An 11162-nucleotide genomic window follows, 5' to 3' on the forward strand; every position below is an offset into this window, starting at 1 on the left:
TTGTGTTATGTAGCCTCTGTATTAGGCCTTTAATGCTCATTGACAAAATTTTTCTATGTCAAATAGTTTTTGAGTTGTGGGGGTTTTTGTTAAAAAAACGAAAAGTGGTGTAAGTTACCCCGCCGGTCTAAGTTACCCCATTTTACGGTATTGTGCAATTGAAGGTATATTTGCTCACAAAGTGGTAAACTAATATTCCAACTTATGTTGGATGGTAAGATTCACTACCATGACGCACAATTTTAATTTATGTTTGCCTGTGGGCTGGAATTAGTTTATTATAGTACTTTAATTACATGGCCAGCCACTATTTTGAATGTTCAAGCTAACAGGCTACACCCAGGGAAATTAGTAACTTTTTCCAAATAGCAATACAATTTCTTCCCCTTTTTGCGAGCCATCCTGACCCCATTTGTTTTCTGAGATTTTGTGAACCATGTTGAGTGAATTGTGCAGGTCAAGATTATGACTTTTTATTGGAATTAATATTGAATTGAGAAACCCTGAAGAATTGAGATGCATGGTGATTGTTTCCTTTTCTGACTCCCTTCTAATGGAGACAAACTTGTGAATAAATTAGTTGGGAAAGAAAGATGGTTGAGCAGCTGGTGAGATAGACAAAATCAGCAGGGTGGTATGGTGGCTGGTAAGAAGGAATCCAAAAATGCTTGCTCTGAGCTGTGTAATTTCTGTAAAAAATGGCCATATTCCATTCCTCAACCACAAGTTGAAAGTAGTAAGGACTTAGCTTAGGTGGGCAAGGGTCTATGAACTTGAAAGCTTTGAAGCATCATAAGATATCAAAGAGGATATGGATTTATGGAATGAAGAATTGTTAATCAATTTGGAAGTTATGAACAATTAAACATACTTTTTTTAGAATGATTATTTGTACATACTGCAAACCAGTAGTTGGTTTTCTCTGATCTCCTGGAATTTCTACAGATTGTTACAGATTTTGTTAGTGTATATAATTTCTTGCATTGACTTCTTGAACTCTGGCTTTAATTTATATTAATAAAAAATTCTATTTACTAGTCTTGGCTAAGCCTTTAAGATATCATAATGGATGATAAAGGCAAAGATATCATAATGAATAATAGGATCAAGGATGATATGAATGATATGAAAGACTGCAGTGAAGTAAAGCCCATACTCTCCGATGATTCAGACCAGAGGAGCTGGTGCATTGAGCTGGACCCCACACAAATGCCGACCAGTGAATGCAAAGTTGAGTCTGATGGTAAGTTGCATATTCAACACCACTAATTGTCAAGAACAGTATGACACGATTAAAATAGTGTATAGATGATGATCAAATTCAAGTTTTCAATTTATTTTTTTCCTAATGTTTTAAAATAATGTTGATGCCTGTCAATGTGTTGATATCTTTCAATGTATTTATTAATTTGTGTAAGTTTTATCCAGCCACAGATTCTAGCGGCTCGTCTCTTCTCCCAGAAATGGTGTCGGTCTACATAAAGGAGGAGCCTACGGACGATAACTTTCCTGTGAAACAGGAATCTAACAAGGTTTGAGAAAAGATCAAATGGGTCAATCATTTCATTTATTGTTCAGTTGAAGGAAAGATCAAATGAGACACTCATATAATATTATGTTCAGTCCTTATAATATTTATTGATACTAGAGAGCTGCAAACAAAATATTCAAAATTGGCTGTCATTTCCAGGCAAAAGCTCCTCCATTTGACAACTGTGCACCAAAATTTGTGATGAATTATGTAATGAAAATTATTTCATGCTGTGAATTCATGTGTGAAGTGGTTATATTTATACATAATTGTGTTATAGTACATTCAAAAGTGTTTAAAATCCATAGAAATACTCAAAATTAATTTAAACAATATTAATAAAGGTGTAGCATTCTTCTTGGAATAATCTGAATTTTTGTATGTATTGATTGTACAATTGAATGCAATTTTGTATGTTCTAATGTTAATGTTGTCATTGAACAATTTAGTCATTGATGTCAATGTTAACAAGTGTTTCTGATGGTCAGCACACCCCACCTCCCTCATCTTACGGGCCATGCAAGGAGGAACCAAAAGATGAGACTTGGGACATACAGGTTTGTTGTTCCCATTTGGATTTTAAATGAAGATGCCTTGTAGAATCTTTATTGAGTTAATTATTATGAACAGCATTTAAATAAGTGATTTATAGACTAAAGGTATTCAATACCTGTATTGTAAATATCTTATGAGACATTCCTTCCCCTATGAGATGCATGTGTTTCATCCAACTACCTTTGAATTAAGGTTCAGAGAGATGGATCCTCATGAGGGTTAACATCAGACTGAATATTTATTTATTCAGAATATATTCATCTGTTTATCATTTATGCTGCTGCTTAACTGAGACTTATTCTCATAATATTGTTATGAGATTGTTAGCAATCCAAAAATTTAATTGCACAAAAAATTCTTTAATAATTGGTTCATTTTGGTTAAATAAATGGTTCATTTTGGTTCATAATTGGTTCATTTTGGTTCAAGAATCAGTTAATTTCAGTTTTTGGTTCAAGAATCGGTTTATTTCAGTTCAATAATGGTTCATTTTCAAATTAGCATTTCCTCTGAAAATATTTTGTTTCTGTTTTAGCAAACTTGTAAACGTGAGCCTCCCAGCCCCGGGTGTGATGACCAGCAGGCTTCACCTCCCCCGTCTCGTGTGCCGGGTGAAGATCAGAGCGATGCTGGTGATGCACCCGCAGCTCATCAACCTGCATCACATGTTTATGTGATGCCTGGTCTAATGGTGGGTGGTGGTGTGCTGCTGGTGGGTGGTGGTGTGCTGCTGGGATGTTGATGTGCCTGATGGTGGGTGGTGATGTGCTGTTGGGATGTTGATGTGCCTGATGGTGGGTGGTGATGTGCTGCTGGGATGATGATGTGCCTGATGGTGGGTGGTGGTGTGCTGCTGGGATGATGATGTGCCTGATGGTGGGTGGTGGTGTGCTGCTGGGATGTTGATAAATTTCAGAAGTTTTGTATCATTGAATTTAATTTCCTAATGGTTTCTTCACACTGCCTGACTGGAAGTGATGTAGCCTCATGTATATAAAGGAAATATATTCCAACTGAATGTAATATTCCCATTTTAAAATATTTGCTTGTGTCAATCTGCTTGTGTCAGCATTTGAGCTGGTATGATTTCTGATGCCTGTTTATTTGCAATTATTTTTATTATTATTATGAATAATAATAAATAATTCAATCTTCAGATTTTTTTATCAGTGAAGTTTTGAGGGAAGGGAAAATCTTTCTCATAAGGATGAAAAATATACAATTCTTGGCTACTTTGATATTGTAAAAGGCACAAAATACTCATGAGGGAGTGAAATTACAGTAATTAATCATTAAAGGAGTTGTAGGCATAGTATGCAAGTTCTAATAAAAAAATACCTCCTTATTTATTACTTGCTTTAATTATGCCAATAATTGAAGTAGCAAAGTTGTGTCTGAGTTTGCCGGCCTCTGAAAATTTTTTCCCATTTCCATCAAATAGAAATGTGTTCAGGAACTGAGTTTTCAGTGAAACTTTTCCTCAGAAGAAGTTGTCTAGAAAATTAATGTCTACAACTCTACATGAACATGTCTATTAGCTATTAATGTCTATTCTGTGATTATATAATTATACCTATGTCTGATCAATTAATAATTTATATGTCTACAACTCAACACTGTATGAAAATGTCTTCAATTTTAACATGTGAATCTAAAGTCTTTAAATTAAAGTTTGTGTGGACAAATTAGGAACCCGTGATTGTATATTTTACTTGTAAATAACTTTTCAAAGACAAAATTTTTATTGGCAAGTTAGGTATCCTCTATAGCAGAAGCTCCGACTCGTACTCCATTACTTCTAATGAAGCAATGTGCTAATGCCACACAATGTCTGCTTGCACTGCTAAACTGAAGTCTTGTCAGTCTGGCGTCTCATTATATTCATTATAATTATAACATATGATATCCAGACACTGACTCAGGTCTAGTACTTACCCATCAATCTCCATCAGGTAAAGTGAATATTACGTCTCTATTAGTAATAACAGATGATCATATCTTATAATTTAATTATAATGATGCCAGATTGACACCGGACAGAAGCAATAAGCAAGACCCAGACAATCAGTCTGTTTGGTCCCTGGAAGTTTAATGGATAATGAAGCCAATGCCAACTACGGTATGTAGTCTTGTTATGACCTCCTGGCTGTCGTTTAGTGATTCCTGGAATTTAAAAGCAAAGAAAATACCACAAAAATTCACCATATCTTTATAAGAGAAAACGTTTCGGAGTCCAGCTCCATCGTCAGTTCAAACCACAAAATTCTGTTCAGAAAAAGTTCAGTCCTAGAAAATTTACTTTACTAATTGATTTATTTGTGTTTCTAGGACTGAACTTTTTCTGAACAGAATTTTGTGGTTTGAACTGACGATGGAGCTGGACTCCGAAACGTTTTCTCTTATAAAGATATGGTGAATTTTTGTGGTATTTTCTTTGCTTTTAAATTCCTGGTTAACTTGTGATTCAAGCAAACAAGTGATTTTAATACTTAGTGATTCCTTTTGTGCACCAGACAGGCGGGGGTTATAAATCAAGAGTTTAAAAGCAAACAAAATAGCCAGAAAATTCTCCATTTCTTAAAAATTAAAATGTTTCCGAGTCCAGCTTTATCATCAGTTCAAAACCTAAAACAAAGGTATAAACAATTAGCAAATAAATTCACATTGAAGCATGTGAATTTCACATGCTTCATAAATAAATTCACATGTGATGCTCTCCATCTGCTGCCTGTCATGCACAATCTTTCAAGGCACACTAAACTATTCCAGTTGTTATTCTGTTGCACTAGGTATGCTTCAGAATCTTGGTTAACTAGATATAGTGGAACTGCCTTCGAGGGTCTTTCTTCTACGCCTTTTAATGTTGCCAGTATAAATTGCCATTGTACATGTTATTATTGTGTAATTTTCATAGGACAGCTCAAATTGAAAACAATAAATTAAAATTTAGTTAAGATACAAGTCAGTTTTTCTTATGTTTTGAATTTTCAGTCAGACCATAAACAGATCTGAGTAAAGATGGAATCCACTTGATAATTAAAAATTGTCAAGTTGATATTAATGTATTATAGTAATCCAATCCATGGAATCGGTATCCAATCATGGCCACTATAGGTATTTGACTAATGCAAAAGATAATTTGATTGGAATTATTTCTATATATATATTAATAATTAATATATATACATATTATTTGTATAATTAATATATATTAATAGTTAATATATTCTCCCTTGCTGTGTGAGCAGTGCAAGGGTAAAGGGCAACCCGCACCTGCAGGAGATCCAGAAGACGCTGGTGGCAGCGGCGGTGTCTCTGAAGCGTCCAGCTCCCAGCAGCGCAGCAAGAAGCTGCCGTATTATCAGCGGGGATTTGTTAAAGATGAAATAGCCACACAAATTCAGCTGTCCCTTCTAGAGGATCAGACATCAAGTGAAGTTCCCTGTCCTGATTGTGGATTTAGTTGCAGTTCAGAGCGTCATTTTGTGCGGCATATGCGTGATGAACATTCTAATGAAAAGCCATATCATTGTTTACAGTGTGAATATGTTTGTAATACTAAATACAAACTAAAAGTGCATTTATTTTCAAAGCATTCATCACAGAGGCCCCTACACTGCATGGAGTGTGAATTTGCCTGTGTCACTAATCGCGACCTAAAACACCATGTCCTTTATAAGCATTCTTCTGTAAAACCTTTTCACTGCACAGATTGTGATTATTCTTGTGTTACTAAACGTGATTTAAAGAACCATGTATTCTATAGGCATTCTTCTGTTAAACCTCTTCATTGTTCCAAGTGCGATTATTCATGTGTCACTAGAAAAAATCTCAAGAACCATATTCTGTTTAAACATACATTCGAGAAGCCCATTAGGTGTTCTGAATGTGAATATTCATGTGTGACCACAAGCCAACTGAAGAAACATGTTATGTACAGGCATACAGCTGTAAAACCTTATCCCTGCTCAGAATGTAAAAGTTCTTTTGTCAGTAAAAGCAAGTTGAATAGGCATTATCTCCTAAGACATTCTTCTTCGAAGCCATTGTTAGAGAAATGTTTTAAATGCTCTGAGTGTGACTATACTTGTGTTCATAGATATTCTCTAAAAGTTCACACTCTTACCAAACATGCATCAGGTAAGCCTCTTAGCTGCTCTCAGTGCGAATATACTTGTGCCTCTGAGCTTCAACTTAAGAAGCATGTTGTTTATAAGCATTCACTGGAGAAGTCTGTTCAATGTCCAGAATGTGAATACACTTGTAAGAGTAAGAGTGGGCTGAACAGGCATGCTCTTCATAAGCATTCAAATGAGAGACCTGTTAGTTGTACTGAATGTGAATATTCATGTGTGACTAAGGGAGAGTTGAAGATGCATGTTCTATTTAGGCATTCATCGAATAAGGCTATTAGATGCGCGGAATGTGACTATTCCTGCAAGACTAACGGACAGATGAAGAGTCATGTTCGTTATAAACATTCTACGAAGCCTCTGAGTTGCGTGGAGTGTGATTATACTTGTGTTGTAAAGAAGAGCTTAACTCGACACATTCAACTCAAACATTCCTGATGAGCTTCATTGCTTCTCAATGTATTCATTTAAAATTTGGAGTTGTTATTACCTAGTTAAATTTTAGTCTCATTTAATTCACCAGAGACTTTCATGTCCACACAAAGCTTGATTTGAAGTGAAGTTGCTGTCATCTATTTCTTGATGTGGTTTGATGTTCTTAATGAGATCTCGTTTAAGAAAAATGTCCTACTTAAGGTACCTACGACAATTTGTTGAAATTTAAATTATTTTCCCATATCATGGCACTAGTGAATGTTGATGCTAACATTCTTAACCAACGATTAGACATTTGAGTTTTTTCTACTGCTAAGCAATTCAAGTGTATGTAAGGATAACTTTTGTTTAAATATGTACATGTACCAGACACAAACCGCAGCATGGACAAGTTGTTAGGATTACATAAATAGGAGCTTCAAGTTGTGTGATTTAGACTCTACCGATGGTTGTTAGAATAATGCAATGCATTAAACTGATGTGAAGTGTTTGAGATTTTGCCACTTCTGTGCGAATTTTAGACTTAAACAGCAAGCTGCAGATCTTAAACTGAAATTCACTGCCCTAACTTGCTGTGCTTAACCATCCAACCTTCACTGCAGGTTTTGACCAAAATTTTCAGCACTATCTGGTTCACTTGCTTCTCCAATCTGGATGATTCTAACCATGTGGCCCTGAGTCCCCAACCGCTGAGCTCGGGGTGTCTGACTGCAGGTCTCAGTTGTGGGGTTAAGTTATTATGTAGGTAGGATTCCTTACATAAAGTTATTATGTAGGTAGGATTCTGTACATTTCTTTTCTCTCCCTCTCTCTCGGCGGCTGACGTCCCGTGTAAGCGACCTCTTGTTCGAGTGGCTTCGTTTCTGTTGCTTTTCACCTGTCCCTCCTTTTCAACTGTCCCTCCTTTTCACCTGTCCCTCCTTTTCACCTGTCCCTCCTTGTCACCTGTCCCTCCTTGTCACCGGTCCCTCCTTGTCACTTCGTCTCTTTGAGATGCAAACGCTGCTTCTTTCAAGCCAGCTTCAGCGGGCTGGACATCTGAGACCTTTAGTCCCTTGTGGGTGATGATTAATTTGAGATTTTGATTGAGACCTTTCGACTCACCTTCGATGTTATATTTTGACCTCCGGTGCAAAATAGTTTGATAGCAGAAGCGCTAGCAAACCATTCTACTGGTACTACTAACTTTTGGCCATCCAAAAATAAAAAAAACGTACATTTTCTCAACAACCAATAGATTTTGAAGAATTGTCTGGTATGGTTCTATATTGTATGTTTGTTAGTTCAATGCAACAGATCAGATGTGAAGTGAACTTGGCTGTGCATGTGAACATGGCTGCTATATTATTTTCAAAAACAAAAGCTTGGGTTAATTTGAACAACAAAATATGAAATTAAACTATTCCATTATGTTAAGAAAGCTTGGATTTAGTATTTATTCATACCATTTGAGCTTGTAGCCCTAGGGACAGGTTTTCAATCTGAATACATGATTCGGAAGCCATAAACTGCCAATGTAAGTTACCAGGTTTTAAATTTTGCCATCAAATGTCATATGAGTTGTCTCACTTCCCAAGTTTGGGTCAACATCCATGCACACCCCATGTTGTGCTTCATATGCTTCAATGATGAAACCCAATAACACGAGTATTCTATAACTTGGATTTTTTGTTTATTTGATAGGAGGAAAATGTATTTTTGCCCTGTGGCTTTGAAGTGTTCAGTAGCATTTCTGCATCAAGTCTTACATTATTATGAGAGGTGGGCATTTAATCTGGGTAGAATTTAATAATTAGAATCCAAATCAGGTTCATCCAGCTGCATGGTATTGCTTGTCACTTCCAATTGCAAAAAGGCTATAATGCTAATCTCTACTTAGTCTATTGTTTCATTAACAAAAGTTGGGCACCAAAAATCCATGCAAATAATTTATTCCAATATATTATATAACTGTACAATTTCATTTATTCACCCTCTTGAAACCCACTTTTTTCGTTTAGGGTTCCTTAAGTTTTTGCTACAGATATTCTTCAGAGTTAGGTTGTTTTTAACCTTGCCGTATCTATAGGTACAGTGTATGCCCCTTTTAATTAATTGCTTAATTTAAATAATTTAATAATTGTTATAATTATGTAATTAATTGATATTTAATTAATTTAACAATTATTTAATTATTCTGCAAGGAAGTAGGATTTTCCTACTAGGGGTCCTGCAAACCCCCTTTCCTGAGATGCAAATGCACAAAAAAAATAATAATAATGATAATAAAATTAGAGTTATTAAATAGTAAATAATAAAGTAATATTATAAAGCTATTGTATTATAAGTCTGAATTAAAAGGGTATAATTCAAAATTGAAATTTTAAATATATTGCACAAAAGTTGATTCTCGGACATCATCAGGTTAAATTTCTTGTATTAATGGCATATGAAATGATTAAGTGCTTAGGCTTATTATGTCAATTATCTTTCACTTTTGAGGCTGTGTTATGTTTTGATCAAGATTACGTGGAATTCTGAGCCTCAGTTTTGCACTCTCCATTCTCTGTGTCTCTAAGTCTTCTTCTCTACCTTCTCTTGAGTTCTTTCTGCTTGTATTTTCTCTTGTTAATGAATGAATAAATGGGAAAAACTAAGGGTTTGATACAAATTGTGGAATAGGATGGCTGGGGGAGGTGGAGACCATCACTGAAATATTGTTTTCATGAACACTATGAACATTGTTTTCACGAACACTAAGAACATTGTTTTCATGAACACTATGAACATTGTTTTCACGAACACTAAGAACATTGTTTTCACGAACACTATGAACATTGTTTTCATGAACACTATGAACATTGTTTTCATGAACACTATGAACATTGTTTTCATAAACACTATGAACATTGTTTTCATGAACACTATGACAACAAATGCCCTCAGGCCCACACTGTGGCCAGCAATCACTTCTGAATCAGCGTCCTGTAACAATGCATTCTCCTGAAATCTGTTATTAGTTGAATGTTCTTAACATTTTTCTTGCTGTCCACACTGAAGAAGTTGTATTTTATTTTGTTTTCTCCTAAATCAACTGTTGAATCAATGGCAATTAGAATAAAATAGAGGTTTTGAATGTCAAATATATCCAAAAACTGGATTGGATATTGATATAGCCTAGGGAATGAAGTAAAAATGAAAGCCATAAATCTAATCAAATGAATCTAGTATATTTTTAATCTGGATTATTAATGATCAGGGACGTTCTTTTTATGCATGCTCTGTTATGTTTAAAAGAACACTTCTCTAGGTAAATAAAAAACATGATTTTGAGTACCTATGTATAGAGATAGTTTCTTGTGGGTGTTTGGGTTTTCTAACGTTAGAACAAAGGAAGGGAGGCCCAATAAATTTTCATGTAAAGAATATATGTACCATATTGTTTGATACATTGCGAGAACTGAAAATTACTTTGTGCTACTTCATTGGCTGAATCAATGGAATGCTCTGCAAGACATTAGAAGAGTTATGAGAAATTTCACCCCAAAGAAGCTTTACCCTTTTCCAGCAAAATTGATAACAAAAATTGTTATCAGTTTTTTCCAGAAATTGTCTTTAAACATTTTTTTAATAAATTCAGATTTTTATTCCAGTGTAAACAAAAGCAATATATATTAATTATGTATATGTGGCATGTGAATGAACGCAGAACAGCCTTAATGCTGTTCGGCACCACATGCAGAGAGTTGTTGGATGAAATCAATGAATTGTGAGCCATGTGAAAATGTAATTTTGACAAACTTAAGTCATGTGCTTATATAAAGAATATAATTACAGTATATCATTGATGTGGCTTTCAGATGTGTAAATATGAGGTGTATTTTCTAATTAAGGTCCATGTTGACATAAAAAAAAAGGAATTACATTTTTAAATAATTTATTCAATTAAAAGGTCATAATTTACTCTACTTTTTTATATAATTCTCATCAATATTGAACCATTTGTCATACATTGAGACAAGCTTTTGTATGCCATTGTCCAAGAAACTTGCTGCCTGGTTTAACTATCACTGCACAATCTTTTGTATTTTGTCATCATTTGAATGGTGCTTTGCCAGATACTTTGCCAGAAATGCTTCACCATTTATTCATGCTCTTTAAGAAGCATCTGGCAAGGCAGCAACATTCCAATGCTGCTTATAATGTGATCCAAATCTGAACTAATTACTTATAGCAAGTATTTAAATGCGTTTGTGATTGTATTCTGCATGAAAATACATAATAATACTGAGGTGTGCAAAAAAGTGACAGTAGTTTCTTTGATACTTGCAATACTTTGGCTCAGTTCCGGTAATTATGTGCAGCTTCTACCCTATCAAAACTTGGATGCCTGTCAGCCGCTGGCTCAGGGTCGCCCCAAATTCTTTTTGCGGTGTAAATTAGAAGCTCTATGTCCGCTTTAGGTTCCGGTTGCCGGAGCGAAATAAGCGCCGAAAGAGAATCTTGTGAAATACCCGTCGAGCTTGGGG

General features: G+C 35.2%; 1 protein-coding gene across 2 annotated transcripts; it reads left to right on the forward strand.

Moving 5' to 3' along the window:
• Positions 1 to 942: 942 nt before the first annotated feature.
• LOC108673842 (gastrula zinc finger protein XlCGF26.1) lies at positions 943 to 7401 on the forward strand. Of its 2 annotated transcripts, none has more exons than XM_018161720.2 (5): positions 943 to 1243; positions 1429 to 1532; positions 2020 to 2088; positions 2622 to 2777; positions 5335 to 7401. In XM_018161720.2, the coding sequence occupies exons 1-5, from the start codon at positions 1066 to 1068 to the stop codon at positions 6655 to 6657; spliced, it is 1830 nt and encodes a 609-aa protein (XP_018017209.1). In that variant the 5' UTR covers positions 943 to 1065; the 3' UTR covers positions 6658 to 7401. The 2 variants fall into 2 exon arrangements, with proteins under 2 accessions (XP_018017209.1, XP_047739003.1); XM_047883047.1 differs by having other exon boundaries at positions 2625 to 2777.
• Positions 7402 to 11162: the final 3761 nt, after the last annotated feature.

The sequence above is a fragment of the Hyalella azteca genome, unplaced genomic scaffold (assembly GCF_000764305.2).
Source record: "Hyalella azteca isolate HAZT.00-mixed unplaced genomic scaffold, Hazt_2.0.2 contig11881, whole genome shotgun sequence".
In the NCBI taxonomy this organism is placed as follows: domain Eukaryota; kingdom Metazoa; phylum Arthropoda; class Malacostraca; order Amphipoda; family Hyalellidae; genus Hyalella; species Hyalella azteca.